This window comes from Rana temporaria, chromosome 6 (genome assembly GCF_905171775.1).
Source record: "Rana temporaria chromosome 6, aRanTem1.1, whole genome shotgun sequence".
Classification (NCBI taxonomy): domain Eukaryota; kingdom Metazoa; phylum Chordata; class Amphibia; order Anura; family Ranidae; genus Rana; species Rana temporaria.
The window spans coordinates 146,102,436-146,124,100 of NC_053494.1; the positions used below are offsets into that span (position 1 = coordinate 146,102,436).

Sequence of the window (21,665 nt, forward strand, 5' to 3'; positions counted from 1 at the left end):
TCGCCCATCCCCACCCCCTTTCCTGACCGGCCAGTCTGCGTGCTCGGCTAAGGGTCTGGTATGGATTTGGGGGGGACCCCCACGCCATTTTTTCGGCGTAGGGGGTTCCCCTTGAAATCCATACCAGACCTAAGGGCCTGGTATGCTCCTAAAGGGGAAACCCATGCTGTTTTTTTATTAAAAATTTGGCATTGAGATCCCCCTCCTGGAGGTGACTTCAAGTCGTGTTTTGGGTCGTGTTGCGATTCATACTCAAGTCGTGTTCAAGTTGCCTCCCAAGGTCGCGCTGAAAGTCGTGTTGCCCTGTGTGAACCGGCTCTAAAGCTTCTGTTAGGTTTCCTCCTCTAGTTGAGCCAAGACATGCCAATCAAGGCTGGAAAAGTACATATTTTAATTAAAGAAAATTACATTGTTTTTGAGACCAAGGAGAGAGAGGCTTTGGTATTCAACAAAATGGCGGCCTCCAGCAAAAAGAAACGGGAACAACACTGAAGGCAATTTACAGCACACACTAATTTCGGTAGCATAATTATTAATGTGTAATGTATGTTAATTTATTAAAGAACATTCATTGTTACCAAATGGTTACGGGTTTCGCTAAACAAAGCTGGAATATGATGGTTATAGTAAATATATAGTTTTATGCAAGTATACATGACTAAAAAAAGATTTTGCCTACCTTTAACGTTCTAGTTGGGGCCCAGCCCGTTCCATCTATGGAGTGCTCTCTCAACAGACTGTATTCAAGATAAAACAAGATTTTTGTATTTTAGTACCAAGTTCCTTAGTCTTAAAGTGGCATTTATTATACTGCCTATTACCAATTCTTAGAAGTCATGGCTGCATTTTTTATTTTATTTTAGGCCCTCTTCTTTTCACCTGGTGATCTGGCCAGTAGTTTTCTAACAGAACAAGCTCGTCTATAAATGTATCAGTTAGGAGTGTTGAGACAAACCATTTACCACTGACAGGGGTGCTTAGAATAGTGAGATTTTATTTATTCATATAAAACCTTTATCCCAAAATTATAAAAAAAACAAAAAAAAAACACGGGTCCTGTATCTGCAGTGTGAGCTGGAGTTTGGCCTTAATTTGTTAGTTTATCTAAACCTGCTAGTACGTCTAACATGTCCCTCCTCCCAGACTGAAAATGCTGCTGCCTGCTGTGCTTCTTTATCCAGAGTGGAGGCACTCTAATACTGAAGGTGTGTTACTTTTAATCAGAACCCCCAAACATTATATATATATTTTTTTTTTAGCAGACACCCTAGGGAATAAAATGGCGGTCATTGCAACTTTTTTTCTCACACAGTATTTGCGCAATAATTTTTCAAACGCCTTTTTTTAGGGAAAGTTTCACAAATTAAAAAATAACAAAACAGTTATTTTGTAGCTGCAGGCATCATTCAGATATCACAGCACAAAGCCAAGGCCGTTAAAAGACGGCCTCCGGTTGTAAAGTAGTTAAAAGAGAAGCATGGGTTTCTCTTTTTTTGCAGTTTCAAACTTATCTAGGTGGCTGCAGCATCGGTCCAATGCAGCATCTGTTCCCCGGGACTTCTGCATTGAAAACCGAGCGATCCAACATCATGATCGATCAGGTTTTCACAGCTTGGTGAGCTCTTTGCTCATCTCCATCCACGCAAAGCGAATTGTACTCCTGTGATTTTTAAAGATTTTAAATATGACACTTTCATCTAAAAAATACCTGGTGATCCTGCAATGAACATGCTTGTTCAGGTGCTGTTATATGGCAACAACACCGCTGTGTTCCTGCATTGGTACCCTGTCACACACTTATGGCCGTACACACAATCCGAATATTGGACGAAAACTGACGTCCGAGGAAGAATCGTACGATTTTCAGGTCGTGTGTACGCCACTTTCGAGAGCCGATCACTACAGTTCATCCAATATTATGCGATCGCACAAGCACGAAAATTTCCCATTCAGCGATTTTCAATTAGTCAGTATAGTTGTCGTCCGAAAATACAATACAAATACATAACAAATGACATCACTTCAGATTTTTTTTCTGTCCTACTAGAATTTTCATGACTTTAGTAAACCTATTAAATTTCTACTTGCGACTATTAAGCGAAAAAAGACTTACAAACTGTCGTACGATATTCGGATCGTGTGTACGGGCCAAAAAAGCTGGCCATAGAATATTAACAAAAGTTCTTAGCAAATGTCTTAGGAAAATTTGTAAGAAAACTCTCAGAACATTCCTTTTTATGATAGATCTATTTAAAGGATTTTTATATTTTATTACAGAAGTACACATGCTTGCTCCTGAAGAGTGGATACAAATCCACGAAACACGCTGAGCTTTGATCATGTTTAAACTGATCATGTGTTTTTTACTATCTTCTATTAGAATCATGTACCCTGTGTAATTAACATATACATTTTTTTGCATATTGTGGTATTTATTCATAATGATAATGGGAAGTCAAGAGGTGTTATACCCACAATCCTTCCCTATGGATATGTGTCATTCATGCTTTTAATGTATGTATATAGATAAAATGTGATAATAATTGGTATTATATATTATTCAAATCTGACACATAAAAATGGCAATCATTAACTATTCATATTGACTGTATGCCTCATTTAAAGTTCCACTCTGCTGCTTCTCTTTTTCTTACGATCTCTTTCCACCAATGATTGGAAAAACAAAAACTTTCATAGGTCATTTTCACAAGACTTTATATTTTCAATTCTAATTATCTATAGCCAGCTTTAACTTGGCTTTTATTCAATCTACAGTATGTGCTGTATACAAGTTTCTCACACACACACAATTAAAAAGCAAAAACAGAATAACTTGGCTAGACAAAGAAAATGTACAAGGACGTTTTTGCATAATGCAAGCAGGGTTGGTGACAGTTCCATGCTTCAGTTGCCTTAAGACTCTTCATGACAAATGGTGTTGTTGTTAACTGTTACAAGTGAGCTAATCAAGGAATTCACAGAACATGACTAATGCGTAATATATATTTTATAATGAAAAAGTTTACTCCGATACATCAGGCCCCGTACACACGAGAGGATTATCCGCTGGAAACGGTCCGGAGGACCGTTCCTGCGGATAAATCCTCTGGCGGATTTTGATCTGATGGTTGTACTAACCATCAGATCAAAATCCGCGCGGAATCCATCCGCGGTGACGTGTCGCACTGTCGCCGCGATGATGACGCGGCGACGTGCGCGACGCTGGAAGATAAAGACTTCCACGCATGCGTCGAATCATTACGATGCATGCGAGGGAGAGGAGCGGACGGATTGATCCGGTGAGTCTGTACAGACCACCGGATCAATCCGCTGGACAGGATTCCAGCGGATAGATTTCTTAGCATGCTAAGAAATTTTTATCCGCTGGAAATCCGTCGGCTGGAATTTTTTCCGCCAATAAATGTCCGCTCGGACGTACACACCACCGGATCTATCCGCTGGAACTGATCCGGGGATAAATCCCAGCGGATAGATCCGGTGGTGTGTACGAGGCCTAAGAGAGCAAATTCGGATTGCAATATCCCAAATGAATGTACCTCTATGAACACGTAACAAGTCATTTTGTTTAGTTTTGGACAGAGGCAAAAGGAATAGAAAACACCTGTACGTGCATTAAACAATATCAAATAGTATAGCCTGTTCTCTTTGTATTGCTTCATTTGTGTGAAAATCCCTGGTGTTCCTGCCAGTCCTTCTGCTTTCCTATTAAAAACTGACCACACTAAGCAGGAAACTTGGGAAACCCACGCATCAAACCGCATAGCACAATTTAACCTGTTCCGGACCAGCTCCAGCAGTTATACTGCGGCAAGATGGCTCTCCTGGGCGAGGCATTGTAGCTGTATGTTGAGTACGCATCCGTGGCAATCGCACTTGCTTCAGAACCGATCAGTCTCCAGGCCAATGATTTCTAGCCTGGACCTGATGATCAGTTCTGGCGAGATTGTCCCCTGACTGTAAGTGTAAACACAGGCAGGGCAAGTGATGTCATCTCCTTCTCTGGAAATATTTTCCGTTCCAGAGAGAGAGAGGACATCTAAACATGAGTTGCACCAACACTAGACTGACACGGTACACATAGGCACACATTTCACACCCCCGATCGCGCCCCCCCCAGTTAACCCCTTTACTCCTTGTCAGTGTCACCAAGTGCAGTTTTCATATTTTTCTTTGATCACTGTACTGGCGTAATTTGTGACACTAATCAGCATTAGGGTACTTAGTAGTAGGCCCAGATAGGTCTAGGTACCCCCCTAATAAAGGTTTAACCCCTTGATCACCCCCCAGGTAACCCTTTCGTTCCCTGTCACCACTGTCACTAATATAGTGTACAGATCTAATTTCTGTTCGCTGTATTTAGTGTCACTGGTGACGGTTAGCCAGTTAGCTAGTTACTGTCGCCGTCAGGTTTTTATAGTGTCAGGGTACCTACCATATATTGCTGAATAAAGGTTTAACCCCCTGATCGCCCGGAGGGTGAAATCAGTTAGGTTTTAGTGTCAGTTAGGGTCTGCGTCAGCCCCAGGCAGCATCAGATTAGTGCCAGTAGCACCAACACCCATGCACGCACCATACACCTCCCTTAGTAGTATAGTGTTTGAACGGATCAATATATTTGATTCTGATCAGATCTATACGAGTGTCCCCGGCAGTTTAGGGATCAGCCCAGTTACCTGTTAGCATCTGTGTTAAGCCCCTCCGCCCAGTCCAGCCCACCCAAGTGCAGTATCAATCGATCACTGACACTTAAAACACATAACTGCAGCGTTGGCAGTCAGGCCTGATCCCAGTGTTTTTGGTAGCCTTTGAAGCAGTCGCTGAAATCACTCTTAAGCATAAGCTCTTTTATCCTGTGAGTTTCACAAGTTGTACCAGTACATTTAGAGGCCAATGTCCAATCAAAGGTACACTAGTGAAGAAGCCTACACATTTCTGAGCATGACAGATGAGAGTGAAGAGGAAGTCACCCATCTGTCAGATTCAGGCTCAGAATACGATCCAGTAGACAGCAGCGGCACCCCGACAGATACCTCCGATTGCGTAGTGGTCCCTGCCAAGGTCAAGCGTACCCGACCCCGTTTTTCTGCTGTTGTTGAGGTGCAAGAACAAACCGCAGGCTCTCGTATGGAGCATAGAGCCCAGTACTAGTGCTGCTCATCCTTCTGGTGATCTAGAAAGCACCAGCCGGCTAGTACATCCAGCACTGCAGTAACACTTAGTGATGTGGCGAGTGCCATAAGTGCAGTTCAAGCTGGTGCGGTGGCTAGCACAAATAGTGTCCCGCTGCCACCAAGAAGACAAAGACAGGCCCCTCGTGTCCATACTGCTGCATTTGCCAATCTGAATTGGGAGGCCCACCACTTCTGCAGCACCCGTACTTCCCCATTCACTGGCCAACCCAGAATTCAGGTTGAAAAAGTTGATTTTACGTCACTTGATTTTTGTTTTTCACGGAAGATCTCTATAGATCTATTGTGGACCAAAGCAATTTGTATGCTGGTCAATTCATTACCGCTAATCCACCAGTTGACCCTTGTCGGAGATTGGTAACCTATTACACTTTCTGAATTTAAGACCTTCCTGGGCCTATCTCTGGTCATGGGCATAACTATAAAAAAGTGAGCTGCAGTCATATTGGTCCACTGACCCATTCACCATATACCCGTGTTCTCTGTTTGACTTGACCAGGACACGATACAAGCAGATCTTGTGGTTCATGCATTTTAATGACAATGAACTCGGGGTGACCCAGGACTTGATCGGCTCTACAAAATTCGGTCCCTCATAAACTACTTCAACCAACAGTTTGCAGCCTTGTTTACTCCTGATCAAGTTGTCTGCGTTGATGAGTCCCTGATTACATTTTCTGCCCGCTTGAGATTGAATAATTTGCCCGCAGTAAAGTGGAAGGATAAATCGGAAAGTTTTTGTTCTGTCCTCCCTTCACGCAGATTCGACAGTCCAAATTGCAACGGCGACTGGTGTTGTGGAAAAACCTTTGTGTCCACAAATACAACCTTAACATGGCAGGGGTGGACCTTAATGACCAGTTGTTGATGCTGTACTCAATTGCCTGTAAGGCCAGATGCTGGTACAAAAAGGTGTCCGAACAGGATCCGTCCTATGATTCCAGGAAGAGATCATCACAGCCCTTCTGTTTCCAGACAGTGCTGTGGCCCAACTTCCCAATCCAAATGCAGTGAGGCGGCTTCATGAGAAACATTTTCCGTATGTCCTCCCTGGTACCCCAGCCCAAAGAACACCCCAAAGAAAATATTGTGTCTGCAGAAAACGTGGATTTAGGCATGACACCCGCTATTATTGTCCCTCCTGTCCTGACCAACCTGGTCTCTGCATCAGTGACTGTTTCAAATGCTACCACACACTAGTGGAACTTCGGATTGCGAGTAACACGGTTAACTAGCGTTTTGTAATACGAGCACTGTATTTAAAAAAAATCCTAAATCGATTGTGCTGTCTCGCAAAACAAGCAGGATTCAGGCCAAAGCGGTGTGCAGTGCCGCGTGTGGCCTGAAGGGGGGGGCGTTTGGAAATGCACGGAAAGGCCCGAGGACAGCTCGGCTGACCTCGGCAAAGGAGTCTTTCCGAGGTTTGCCTAGGTCAGGTGTCCTCAGGCCTTTCCGGACGTTTCTGAGGTTCTCCGGCTCCCCCCACCTCTGGCCGCATGCGGTATTGCATGCCATTCAAGTCAATGCGGAACAAATAATTTTTGTTACCATTGACTTCAATGGGCAAACTCTCTTTGATAGGCGAGTACTTTGGATTATGCCCATAATCCGAGGTTCCACTGTATTAGTGCAGGGTACAGCACTACACAGTCCTAGGGCACAATTACACAGGGTCTCGAAGATGAGATGGCCATTACATTTTGAGAGACCCTAAATCTGGAATGTTTACAGTTTATATAAACGTGCAAAAATAAATAAAACAAAAAAAAAAGCCTAAAAGTAATTTTTCTTCTCTCTCTATGGTTCTCTTAGGTTCGTTTTCTATTGTTCTATATCTATCATTCTCTCCCTATTCTCTCCCTATTGTTACTGTACTTTAGAACTGTAATGTTTTTTTTTTACTGTGCTTTATTGTATTTGCTTTGCAGGTCTTATTGTTATACTGTAATGTTACTTTGTTTTATTGTTAACCATTATTTGCTTAGCAGGTATGCCATTCAGCTGCAAAAAAATATATAAAAATGAAAAGAATAGTTAAAAAATAAAATAAAAAAGCAAAATAAATAAAAAAAGCACCCCTCTCCCCCCGTGCTCACGCGCAAAGGCGAACGCAAGCGTCTGCCTCGTGTAAACAGCAATTGCACCATGCATGTGAGGTATCGCCGCGAATGTCAAATCGAGTGCAGTAACTTTAGCAGTAGTGTAAATCTAAAGTGGTAACCGGTAAAGGCTTTTAACCACTTCCGGATCGCCACACGCCGATATACGTCGGCTGTTTGAAGAGGGATATCTTTGTTATGGCAGCAGCTATCTGCCATAACCCAGGTATACTCTTCTTCAGCGGGCGGTCCGGTTTCCGATAATAGTGGTCTCTGCAACGGATTTGCCGCAAAATCACTTTTAAAATCGGTAGCGGGAAAGGGGGGGCCTCCCGCCGATCTCCCGTGCCCTACACTGCTTACCGGACCGATCGGCAGCAGCAGAGGCGATCGGGTCTTTATGATGGGTGGGTATGGAGACGAGTGAGGGGAAAATGGCCCCCACCCGTCTCCATACCATAGCACGGTGGAAGCGGCGTCAAAACGTCACTTCCATCCATATTTCCTAAAGGGCCTTTTTTTTATTGCATTTTTGTGTAAATATGAGAGGTCTTTTTGACTGCAGATCTCATATTTAAGAGGTCCTGTCATGAACAGTGTAAAAAATAAAAAGTCAAAAAAATAAGAAAAAAATGTAAACGCACGCCATCCCGCCGACCTCGCGTGCAGAAGCGAACGCATACGTGAGCAGCGCACACATATGAAAATGTGAGGTATCGCCGCGATCAGTAGAGCAAGAGCAATAATTCTAGCCCTAGACCTCCTCTAACTCAAAACGTGCAACCTGTAGAATTTTCTAAACGTCGCCTATGGAGATTTTTAAGGGTACAAGTTTGGCGCCATTCCACGGGCGGGCTAACTTTACTGTTGTCTTATTTTTTTTTATTCAAAAAAAGTGTATTTTTTCCCAAAATAATTGTGCTTGTACGTTGTGACAAAGTATTGCAACGACCGCCATTTTATTCTATAGGGTGTTAGAAAAAAATGCATCATGTTTAGGGGTTCCAAGTAATTTTCGAGCAAAAAAAACAACAAATCTCAGAAAGAGGCTCGGTCCTTAAGTGGTTAAAAATGTATGTAGTTTGTCGCCTCTGCACGTTTGTGTGCAATTTTAAAGCATGTCGTGTTTGGTATCCATGTACTCGGCATATGATCATCTTTATTTCATCAAACATTTTGGCAATATAGTGTGTTTTAGTGCATTAAAATAAAATAAAAGTTTTTTTTTACAAAACAATTGCGTTTGAAAAATCACTGTGCCAATACTGTGTGAAAAAAAATTCCAACGCCCACCATTTTAATCTGTAGGGCCTTTGCTTTAAAAAAAATATATAGAATGTTTGGGGGTTCAAAGTAATTTTCATGTAAACAAAACGTGTCAGAAAGCCTTCGTCTTCAAGTGGTTGGAAGAATGGGTAATGTGTGACATAAGCTTCTAATGTTGTGCAAAAAATGCCAGGACAGTTTAAACCCCCCCCCCCCCAAATGACCCCTTTTTGGAAAGTAGACACCCCAAGCTATATGCTGAGAGGCATGTTGAGTCCATGGAATATTTTGGCACGAGTTACGGGAATTTTTATTTTATTTTTTTTACACAAAGTTGTCACTAAATGATATATTGCTCAAACATGCCATGGGCATATGTTATATTGAACCCCAAAATACATTCTGCTGCTTCTCCCGAGTATGGGGATACCACATGTGAGACTTTTTGGGAGCTTAGCCGTGTACAGGACCCACAAAACCAATCACCGCCTTTAGGCTTTCTAAGGGCGTAAAATGGCGATTTCACTTCCTCACTACCTATCACAGTGACAACCTTGTGCAAAAAACAAAAAAAAAGTATGTAATTTTCCCAAAACATGTGGCAAAATAAAAAATATTCCATAGACTCAACATGCCCCTCAGTAAATAGCTTGGGATGTCTACTTTCCAAAATGGGTTCATTCTGTACGTCGGTCCCTTTAAGTAGGATAGCTGGCGCTGGCCACAAATGATCGCGGGTACGAGAGGCAGAACAGGGAGGTGCGTGTGTGTGTGTGTGTAAACACACACATCCCTGTTTTATTCCGAGAGGAAATGCAGGTCGTGAGCTCCTACAAGCTGGAAACCAAGATCTCTCATCTCCTATAGTGAGTCCCCTCCCCACATAGTTGGAACACACATTAGGGAACACAGTTGACCCCTTCCCTGAGAGTGGCAGGGAAGTAATTTACACAGTAATCAGTGTATTTTTATAGCACTAGTTGCTATATGTATGTATATATATATATATATATATATTTTTTTTTTTTTTTTTTTTTTTTGATGTCCTCTTTTCCCTCGGCTATCCACTAAGATAGTTCCAAGCATACGCTTTTTAAATAATAAATATGTATGATATATGTAGGTCTTTTTGCTAGATTTTTTAATTTGAATGCATCTCATTTCAGATAGTGAGACCTGTTCGTTCTTTGTCATTCCTTTTGAACCTTGATCGTAGTCCTTAAGAAGCCCAACGGCGAAACGCGTAGACACAAGGGCTCAGTTCACAATTTATATTATTGCATAGGATTTTTAATTCTTGAATACTGCTTTCTAGGATGTACCTTTTTCAATAAATACTTATTTTTTTATATATACTTCTCCACTGTTTTCATGCCTTAAAAGTCCGACCTTGGTTACTTCTCAAAGTATCCTTTTTTGGGTCCCAAAAATTTGTCAAAAGTATCCGATATGTTCACCATGAAGAGAATATATCCCCTGATAAAGGTTTGTTTTTTATTTTATAAAGCCCTACTAGCTTTATCAGTCCTTCGATTTGCACTTGGCGACACTCATTTATTGTACTGAATTTATGGAGATGTAATGTTGTCAGCCTAGGAGAGAAAGTGTGCTGTGACTACAGAACACCTCCACATCTCTTACATACAAACAAGAAAACCTATAATTTGGATATATCCAGACCTGTATAAAAGTATAAGATTGCTTGCCATTACCCAATAACTAAACTAATTGTAAACTGGGAAAAAAGCAAGTACATCAGTTACAGCACTATGTGCAAAAAAGCTAATTTGATTTGTATAGATTTTACAGATGAACTTTTATAATTACTATAGGCTGACAAGAAAAGAGCGTTTTGAGCAATCAATAGGTTACAACCTTTTCTTGCTCAGTTGGATGTTTTCAGAATAAAAATCTGAGTCAGCAAAAAACCTGAAAAGCACAAACACTTCAGAGACACAAGGACAGAATTTGCAACAAAAATATATTGAAGCATAAAAAGACAACATCTCACCTTAAACAGATCTCGCCTGTCTCTGTGATGTTCGGATGCCAGATCCTCGTTAAACATTTCACTTTTGGAGGCTACACACAAAGCACAAATAAATTAATGTTAGAATGGGATGAATGAAGGAAGGGAGAAAATCATCTTAACACACACCAGAAGGTTATCTGTATGCAGTGACAGCTACAATATTTCACTTGGATGACATTTTACATGTACCAGAAAATATTATTTTGGACGTATTTCATAGAATAGCTCCTGACAGCTTTTGGTAAGCAATCTGCAATGGAGAATTTCTGGCAAGTACAGAGAAATTACATAGTCACAGGTGAGAAGAGGTGTGTTAAAATTCTGATTTACTGCCAATAAAGCTTTAACAGCCCCTTTGTGATTTTATTTTATAAAAGTTCTGATATAAACAGATGTAACTGTCATGTGACCATGTCACAGAAGACCTATACGTATAGAGAAAAGGTTAGACCAGCATCTCAGTTTTTTTTACTGTAAGATAGTATAAAACCTTTTCGAGTACTCATCTAGTCGAACTACTTCTAAAAGAAAATTTAAAACAAGCTAAACGGCTTCTAAATAAAAATACATAGTGAATCTCCATTTTAGTTTAACATTTGGAAGGTTAGCAACTCTGTCAAGTTTATTGCAAGTTCTCTCAGCCAAAGACAAGCAAATCCTGGAATACAACTCAAGTAACACTGTACTTCTAAATGCAGTTCTCAAACAAGAGAAATATGCATTTCTGCCACTTGGGGGGCACTGCAGGGAAAAGGCTCCAGTTTAGTTTGCTTATGGGCTCCATCTTGCACCTCCTACAGTTGGGTGATTGTTGGGATACAATACTGTAGAGGATAGTTTCTGCCCTCTCAGGCCTTAATTGACAGTTAAGAGAGTATATTTGTCTGACAAATTTGTTTATCTTTTTTAACATTTATGCCTAGTTCATACTGGTGCGTTCTGACATGTCAAATCGCATGTCAAAACAGCGGTATTTTCCGCAAATTGTCGGCAATGGCACCGTCCTAATCGATTTCAAAAAGTAGTTTCTGTACTACTTTTTGCGATTTCGGCCTGCGATTTACATTGACATCTGTGCAGAAACCTGCATTGATGTCTTCATAATTGCGGCTGAATCGGGACTGCCAGCGGGAGTGAAATCGTGCGAGTTCAGCTGAACTCACACGGCTTCACTCCCGCAGCCCAGTGTGAACCTGGGCTCAAACAGTTCCCATTAAATGTTTTCTACCATCAAATCATGTTTACCTATAGTGTGATCAGTGCTTTGGTTTTTCTTTACCACCTCTCAGTAAAATTGTGAGACCAACATCCAGAGTTTAGAAACATTTCCACAGTGCATAGCATGCCAGAGGTGTCCTAAAGACATTAAAAAAATACTTTATGAAATGAGGAGGACCGGAATGAATGTGTCAGTAGTTTTTACTCGTTCCATAAACACTTTCTGCTGCTTCTGGATCATCACAAAAGTTTGTCTTCACCAGCAGCATCTTAGTAAGGAAGTGTTATAAACCACTGCCTCCCAAAAATACACAATCCCTTTATTTATAGTGAAAACCAGGAGAACATTGATCAAGCTCTTGCAAGAGCAATATATGCTTTCTGGATGAGCATTGTCAATAACTGAACATGCATATTGGCAGGAAGTTTTTACATTATGAGGGAAAGGGGGGTGGTTACCTGTTCTCATTGCTTCCAAGCCTTCTTAACTTGTGTGGCAGGTAAGGACATATTCCCCTGATTGCTCATGCCTGGCACATACTAACAGGGAAGAGTGAAAACTACCGACCTGTCTGATGTGCCCAGAGGCACATATTCACAATATGGAAGAGAAGCCCATTTTTGATTTACGTAAATAGTTGCAACACTTTAATCGACACTGTGGAGAAGGCCCACCCAGATTTTTTGATCTCACTCCAGGTGGCCCAGAACAGTAATATGTGATGCAGCAGTAAAACTATTTGTTCTCACCTGGATGACCTGGAAAACAGATAGCAGGAACAATATACATTTTAAGAGGCATACGAGAAGACACAGGTCTTAATGTGGAAGCCATGGTCCAAAATATTTTCAATATACTGTTCGAAAGGCTGTTTAGGGTTGAACTCAATCACATGCATAGAACATGTAACGGCTACCCACTGGTGTGAGGGTCTCAGCCGTTGGAGACGTCCTTTGCCCTGGCAAGCTGCGATATGCAGGTACCGCCGGTATATCCCATCGAACGCCCTTCCAAGAAACGAGACGAGGCTACGTTTGCAGAGTCAAGCAGACAGACCTTTAATGCCACATTTTTCTTCCTTATATCTGGTTACAAACTGTACAGAAACAAATGACACTCCCCCCCCCACCCAGGGGGCCTTCAATACACACACTTTGAAAGAATGACCTTCCCTTGAGCCAATCAGCTGCTAGACGTTTCGGCTCCTCAACTTAACTTGATCAGACAATAGAATTCAATTAACCTTTAAAACAATTATCACTCACACATAATCCCCATCAGCATACACCTCACAGGAGGCTGTTACCTCCACAAAAGAGTTCATTAGCTATGCGAAGGGTACATTAGCATTCAGCAGTGAAAGACTCTTTGTCCAGTTAACCCTTTGAGCTCAGAATACAATGCGGTACATTCAATTGTGACAGCCATGCAGTTCCTTGTAGTCCCCCTGCATGAAGATTATCGATGTCCCGGCAGCAGGCATATGTCCGTTACAGAACATATGGCCCCAAGGGCGCAAACCTGAGAAACTCAGAGACGTACAACATAGGGTTCAGAAAAGGAATGTATTTTTTGGAAAGCCAGCGGCAGAGGCCTGGTACATTTTGATAGGCCACAAATCTCAATATTCCCAGACCTATCAACCCTGTACCATAATATAAAAGGTGACCAAAGCATTTCAAGCAGCAGGTGTATAATTCCAATGAGGCTACCCATTTTAAATGTGGTTTAGAAGGAGTGGCACTGTGCCCTTGTTAGAATATACACAGGAGACTGTTTGGTAGGCACTTCTACTGGGCACCCAATGGACTCCAACCATGAATCTTCACCTATCCAAGAACAACTGCTGACCCTCTAATAGTTTTCAGGATGGCAACATGTGAGCACTCCGTTCTTTATTTTAATAATTATGCTAACCCTCAACTCCTATCCACAACTAAAAATAGTTCTACCAGCATATAACATGTTTTAATAACACTTGTCTAAGTGTAAAAGTTTGAGATTATTATTAGAGCTAGTATAATGGGTAAGACTTTAAAGTCACCTTTACAGAAAATATCCAGACTGGTGTCTGACAGCAAGGATCGCGGGACTCCGGTACAGTGGGACCATGGGGGATGGGGAGGGGGTCCAGTGTAAGTTCACCTTACAGATTTTCTGTAAAGGTGAACTTACCCTTTAAAGAGAATGTTCACACCATGTCCATTTAGATGCATTTTTCTGCATACTATTTCATGGTGGTGTGCAGTAAAACACAGCTCAGTGGACATGGTGTGAACAAGCCCTAAGTGAAGCTGAGGTAGACTTCTTCTTGACCAGTAGAGAAAGTAACCACTTCCTTTTGATGACCTTAAAGGGGTTGTAAAGGTTTACAATTTTTTTTTTTTTAAAACATACCATACCATACTTACCTCCACTGTGCAGTTTGTTTTGCACAGAGTGGCCCGATCCTCATCTTCTTGGGTCCCCTCGGCGGCTGTCTCGGCTCCTCCCCGCATCATCTAACCCCCCTGGGAAGCACTTTCCCAAGGGGGTTACCTTGCGGGTGCGCGCCCAAACCCTGTATTCGGTGTCCATAGCCGCCAACTACAGGACTCGGCCCGCCCCCCTCATCATTGGAGTTGATTGATAGCAGCGCAGCCATTGGCTCACTCTGTTAATCTATCCAATGAAGAACCGAGAAGCCAGCGCGTTCACAACGCGGGACTTTCGAGGGCCCAGGTAAGTAAGCACGGGGGAGGGGGGCCTGTAAGCATCAGATGTTTTTTCACCTTAAAGGGGTTGTAAAGGTTTGTTTTTTATTTTCTAAATAGGTTCCTTTAAGCTAGTGCATTGTTGGTTCACTTACCTTTTCCTTCAATTTCCCTTCTAAATGTTGTTTTTCTTTGTCTGAATTTCTTACTTCCTGTTCCTCCTCAGTAAGGTGTTCAGTAAGCTGTTCTAAATGACTTTCCACCGCTCGGATGATGGTGGAAAGCTTACTGAGGAGAAACAGGAAATGAGAAAATCAAACAAAGAAAAAAAAACATTTAGAAGGGAAATTGAAGGAAAAGGTAAGTGAACCAACAATGCACTAGCTTAACTGCTTGCCGACCAGCCGCCGCAGTTTTACGGCAGCAGGTCGGCTCTGCTGGGCGAGATCACGTAAATCTACGTCATCTCTCCCAGCAGCCAATAGGGGCGCACGCACGCTGCCAGTGGCATTTTAATAGTACTGATCGCTATAAAAATGCCAATGGTCCCAAAAATGTGTCAAAAGTGTCCGAAGTGTCTGCCATAATGTTGCAGTACCGAAAATATCGCTGATCGCCGTCATTACTAGGAAAAAAAAATATTAAGAAAAATGCCATAAAACTACCCCCTATTTTGTAAACGCTGTAACATTTGCGCAAACTAATCAAACACTTATTGCGATTTTTTTTTTTACGAAAAATATGTAGAATACGTATCGGCCTAAACTGAGGAAATTTTTTTTTTTTTTTTTTAGATATTTTTGGGGGATATTTATTAAGGTAAAAAGTAAAAAATATTCATTTTTTTCAAAATTGTTGCTCTATTTTTGTTTATAGCACAAAAACTAAAAACCGCAGAGGTGATCAAATACCACCAAAAGAAATCTCTATTTGTGGGAAAAAAAAGGACGCCAATTTTGTTTGGGAGCCACGTCGCACGACCGCGCAATTGTCAGTTAAAGCGACGCAGTGCCGAATCGCAAAAAGTGCTCTGGTCTTTGACCAGCAATATGGTCTGGGGCTTAAGTGGTTAAATGAACCCATTTAGAAAATAAAAGAAGAACCTTTACAACCCCTTTAATGCATAGGATGCATTAAGGTGAAAAAATGCGATGCTTTACAACCCCTTTAAAGTGATACAAAACATTACCAAAATATTTTTTTTTTAGACGGCACTGCATTCAGAGTTCTTTAACCACTTCAATACAGGGCTTTAATACCCACCTCTATACCGGGCTTATTCTGGCACTTCTCTCCTACATGTACAAATCATCAATATTTTGCTAGAAAATTACTCAGAACCCCCATATAATATATATGTTTTTTTTTAGCAGACACCCTAGGGAATAAAATGGCGGTCATTGCAACTTTTTATCTTGCACGGTATTTGCGCAATCATTTTTCAAGCCCCTTTTTTTGGGGGAAAAAATGGTTTCATGAATTTAAAAAAAAACAGTAAAGTTAGCCCAATTTTTTTGTAAAATATGAAAGATGATGTTACGCCGAGTAAATAGATACCTAACATGTGATGCTTTAAAATTGCGCACACTCATGGAATGGCGCCAAATTTTGTTACTTAAAAATCTCCATAGGCGACACTTTTAGAGTTACAGAGGAGGTCTAGTGCTAGAATTGTTGCACACACTCTAACGCACGCGGCGACACCTCACATGTGTGGTTTGAATGGCATTTACATACGTGGGCGGGACTAACGTGTGCGTTCGCTTCTGAGCACGAGCTACCGGGGACAGGTGCGTTTTAATTTTTTTTTTTTTTTTACGTATTTCTTTTTTACACTTTATTATACTTTTTTTTTTTATCGCTTCTATTCCTATTACAAGGAATGTAAACATCCCTTGTAATAGGAATAGTGTGTGACAGGTCCTCTTTAAGGAGAGATGCGGGGTCAATAAGACCCCACATCTCTCCTCCAGGCTGGAAAGAATCCTGCCTTCAGCTGTCCCTCCTATCTTTTCTGTGTCCCCAAAAAAAAAAATCACAGATCTCATTCTTACTAGCCGCAATTGCGGTTTGTTTACTTACGGGTATCCGGGCGTGATGTCATCACATCGCGCCCGGGCCTCCGACGGTCATAGAGATGACTGGTGACCATCTGGTCACCAGTCATCTCTATGCCTCCCATCCGTCGCACGGCGATCATCTCTCCGGGCCCCCGATGGCACAGGAGAGCCTGGAGAAGCACTGGATGGCGGCGGGAGGGGGGATGTCCCCTACCGCCGCCTATAAGAATGATCAAGTGGCGGAACCGCTGGAACACAATATCTGAATGATGGCTCTAGGTGCAGGCATCATTCAGATATCACCGCACAAAGTACAGGACGTCATATGACGTCCACCCGGGATAAGAGATCCCCTTTGTGGACGTCATATGACGCGTGCGGTATTGAAGTGGTTAACTTTGAAGGACTAGCAATTACATTTGAAATATTTAATACTGATTTACATTGAAATTAGGCTTTGTGAGTTTGTTATTAAATGTAGTCAATCAGCATACTATATCTCCTCACCAAAGTCTTTAGCAAATGGAAGAGGAGGGAGAGAGAGGAGTGTCACTTACCACTGTGTATCTGCCCACATGTTTGACTCTATAGTCATGTGGTCTGCACAGATAAGAAAAAATAAGAAATGAAAAGCTTAGAAAGAAACATGCTCAGTAGATGGCAACAGCCGGTGTACACAATTTTAGCCTGCAGTGGGGACACAGAAAAGATAGGAGGGACAGCTGAAGGCAGGATGAACCAGGTATATTTCACTCTACACAAAACAAATGCTTTAGTGGCTTTGCGAGTATGCACATTCTCTTATATAGCATGCAATGAAAGTTTTTTTTCTCATAGTATGGGCTTAATGACACTTAATAAATTCAAAGGTTTGAACAGTTCGTAAAATAAAAAAGATAAGAAAATGGTAAGAAGCTCTTGTTTCACATGTGCTCAAAGAAGTTTTCTTTGCATGAACGAAACCAGAGGGCTTATTCCTATTGTATTATATATTTTAAATAATAATGTTTCTTTCATAATATGCATATATATTATTATGATAAAAGTTGCAAACATGGCATTATATTAATAAAATGGTCCATGAATAACTGTTGGTATCTCGTTAGAGTCATGACTTCAGTTTCAAATCATTTACTATCCCAACTATATCTGGGGTAAACTTTCCCAACCCATATATTATAAGTTAATGCCAGAATGCCTGGAGGAAACTGACACATGATTGTCAATCATCACACCATTAATGGTGTTTTACTAAGCAGAGGGCAGAAGGTCATGAGAATAACATTAGAAGTCATTTCTTATACAACACTGTCCCTAGAGATGAAAATGGTAATTATTCAAATGGCCGCATACTTGTTTGTCATAGTAATATATACAGCACATTGTCACATTACATCATTAGTTACATAGTAATGAGACACACACCCACTTTTGGGGTGGGATAAAAGTAGCTACAGATCACAGAGAAGGGGGTCGCTGGGGCTCGCTATGTCGCTCTATCTCTCTAGAGGCTAAAAGAAGATCTCTGATGGAATTTGGACGGAGACTGCGAGATCTTGAAACGCAGAGGAGATGTAGGAGGTTGAAATAAGTCCCTTTGGGACTTTGCTTCTCAAAATGACAGAATTCTTAAAGTCCTGGTAAAGTATTAATCTTTTCATGTGTACCTTTTTGGCACTTGAATTGTTTTTGCATATACATTACTAAAACCATTTAAATATATATGGCAAAGCAAATTTAGGTTGTATTATTTTTAACTGCAGTATGAAATAATTATATTCCAAATATTAAGAGACATACACAGTTTTGTCTGTCTTTAAAAAGCTAAAGCTAAAGTTTGTACTATGGTTTTATTATGATATATGTTTAGAAATTGATCTATCCTAAATTTAACATACGTCTTGATTGAATTATCAAGCTGTGCACAATATGACATTTTGTGTGTGCATCTTTAAAGTTTACTAGGGCCGAAACAACTAATCGATTAATCGACAACTAATCGATTATGAAATTAATCGATTACCATTTTCATAATCGATTAATCGGCCAGTAACATAATGGGGTTAAAAAAATATATAATTAGCCCCTTATAGAACAAAAAGAGCAAATCTCTACTGTAAATATTACTTTCACTGTCCCACAATAAAAAATGAACCCCTTACAGTAGCGATTATTTGCTCTTTTTGTACTAATTTTCGTTTTTTTAACCCCATTATGTTACTAAACATCTCAGGCCTGGGTCACACCTCTATGCTTTTTGTAGAAACACACTACAGTTCATTTACATGGTTTTACATCCATGATTTTTTCAGCTGCTGAGTATTTGGAAAGGGCAAGGACTTTTTTTTTTTAACACAAAACAGTGCTATTTTGTTATTTTGGTTCAATATACTTCAATGGAAAAGCTGCAGAAATTTTTTTTTGTGGCAATGTGTGTTTTTTATTCTGCCCAACAACAAATTGGCCAAAAAAAATTAAAACTGCAAATCGCAGAAAAATTTCCTTTTTTTTTTAAAGGTTATTAACCGATTATTCGATTAATCTAAAGAATAATCAACCAACTAATCGATTAATAAAATAATCGTTAGTTGCAGCCCTAAAGTTTACGTTAGAAGATCTGTTGGTTTGGAGAAGGAAACACCGTGATTAAGGTAAACACAATTGTTTATACAAGTCCGTGAAGTCACGGAGGGCTATTCAGTAAGTTAGCAAGTCTAAATTTAACAAGCATAATTTTAATATTAAAATGTGATATTTTAAAATAAGAGCTTGTGTAGAAAAAAATATGATTATCTGTATCATCATTTATCTTTGATATTTCTAAGTATATCCATTTATTTGTATTATCACGAAATTTACCTGATATTAATTGGCACTGTATTTTTAGTCAATATATATTTTTAAGGATATCATTTGTGTCACTTGTCTTCAAAATAGCACAGATAAAACTAACTTGAATTTCTTGTTTATATTTATGGAAATAGGTAAATCTACTAAAACTAAGATTTGTATAATTTATTAAATACAATACCGTTTTATTATTTCAATATAAACATTCTGACAGTTGCATAAACATGGGTCCTCAGAAATCTTCATAGGTCAGGGCTACTTACTGTATCTAGTTGTTCTCTGACTTACACTACATTAGTATGTGAAAATTTATAGCAGATTGGTAGTGTAGGGCACTTATTATTAAAGTGGTTGTAAAGGCAGAAGGCTTTTTTCATTTGAATGCATTTTATGCATTAGAATAAAAAGCCTTCTGTGTGCAGCAGCCCCCCCAATACTTACCTGAGCCCCATCTCAATCCAGCAATGTTGCTCGAGATTTTGCTGTCCAGGACTCTCCCTCATTGGCTGAGACAGCAGCGAAGCACCATTGGCTCCCGCTACTGTCAATCAAAGTCATTGAGCCAATGAGGGGAGAGAGGGTGGGGACAGACTGCAGCTACATGTCTGAATGAACAAAGGGAGCTGCAGCTTGGCTCAGGTGCCCCCACAGAAAACTGGACACAACATTATGGAGGGTCAAGGTGAACCGAAGAGGGTTTGTTTTGCATAGAGCAGGTAATTTGAATATTTTCTTTTCTTAAAAATAACAAACGACTTTAGTAGGGATAAGTGTGGAGGTCACTGCGGGCAATAGATGATAGTATTAGTTTTACATTGAGCTGCAGGCTAACAGCACCCTGGATGGCAGGATATTTGAAGAGACTGTTTAATTGACAACAATTTGCTCTTAGCCAGATCACTGCAAGCTCTGTGTCCTCAAACTGCTGCAGTCATCCGCTTATAAAAGTATTCCAGAAGAAGTCATAATCTTTAAACAAATTTCTCCATATGTGTGTTCATAAAACAATAGTCAAACACTCAAACATGGGAATGCAAATCTGTGTGTCCAAAGAGCAATTAGACATTATTTGGCTTTCCCAAAACCAAAAAGTAATTCCAGAAAAAAACCTTCACTTGAAGAAACACATATGCTTCTATTGCTTACCTCCCTCCTAAAAGTTCTAGTTGCTAGGCTTCAAAACAATGAGTCCCAAACTTGGAACAATTATGCAGCCAGCAAAGTGGAGTTTTCATGATACCTGACCTATACTTGTTCCAAGTCAATGAGACATAATACTAAAGAAACTGAACTGGTATAACAGCCAGGGTAACTCTTTTGATGGTGCAGATGGTAAGACCTGAATGACTTTAGAATGGAAATTAAATTGAGCTTAAGTACAGTGAGATTCTAGTGTGATTGATTTGAATGCACATCTGATGTTCAGAAAACAATTGCTGCTACCAAAGAAAATCAGTGGACATTTAGAGAACAGCATTGGTAATTACTGAATGATGAACAGCAACCTTCCAGCTGTCTCACAGCAGCTCACCCCAGCACCCTTCAAAAGACAGCAAAAGGTTGTAACCTTAGAGGAATCCTGTTTCAAAGAATGTTATTAATTTCATTAAAAGTGTTTGGCTAAATTTGATGGAATTACATTTACTAGGGAAAAGGGTCAAAACAGAATACGAGATTAAGCAGAACACGACTCTGTGTGGAAAACACAGGCATTCTACATTTAAAGCCAGAAAACAAAGCAGCTGCATTTTACAAAGAATTTCTAATATATTATCCAACAGATCCATGTACAACGTATTAAAGACAGATACATATATAAGGCTACTATCTCAAGCAACTTGTCCTAAGTGACATCATGGTTGAAGATTTTCTTATCTATTCATTTAAGTGGCAGCTCACATTATACAGCATATAGTTCCAAGGACTTGTTCATACATAAGGCCAAGGGGAAGTAAATGCAGGCAGTTGAGACTTTCGGACTGTCCACCTGAACAAAGACATGCAGTCACTCAGAGCTATACACATGCAGCGGCTGCTAAAGTATGCCTGATGGCCACTGTAAGGCTGCTTTCACACTGGGGCACTGGTAGCGTCGGCGGCAAATCACTGCTATTTTTAGCGGCACCTTACCATCATTTTTGCAGAGGTTTTCGGCCTCTAGCGAGGTGCTTTTAACCCCCCGCTAGTGTCCGAAAAAGTATTACCGCTGCAGCGGCGCTTTGCCAGCGGTGCGGCT

The 21,665-nt window shown here is 40.6% G+C and overlaps 1 protein-coding gene across 5 annotated transcripts in view; it reads right to left on the reverse strand.

Moving 5' to 3' along the window:
- The window catches only part of UBE2F (ubiquitin conjugating enzyme E2 F (putative)), a 305,259-nt gene that overhangs the window by 92,331 nt on the left and 191,263 nt on the right, over positions 1–21,665 (reverse strand). For 4 of the 5 annotated variants that reach the window (XM_040357503.1, XM_040357502.1, XM_040357501.1 and 1 more), the window contains 2 exons: positions 10,587–10,657; positions 680–737 (listed from right to left, as the gene is read on the reverse strand). In XM_040357503.1, coding sequence (XP_040213437.1) covers positions 680–737; positions 10,587–10,657 — 129 coding nt within the window. The remainder of the gene's footprint in view (positions 1–679; positions 738–10,586; positions 10,658–21,665) is intronic. The other variant, XM_040357505.1, reaches the window with a different exon arrangement.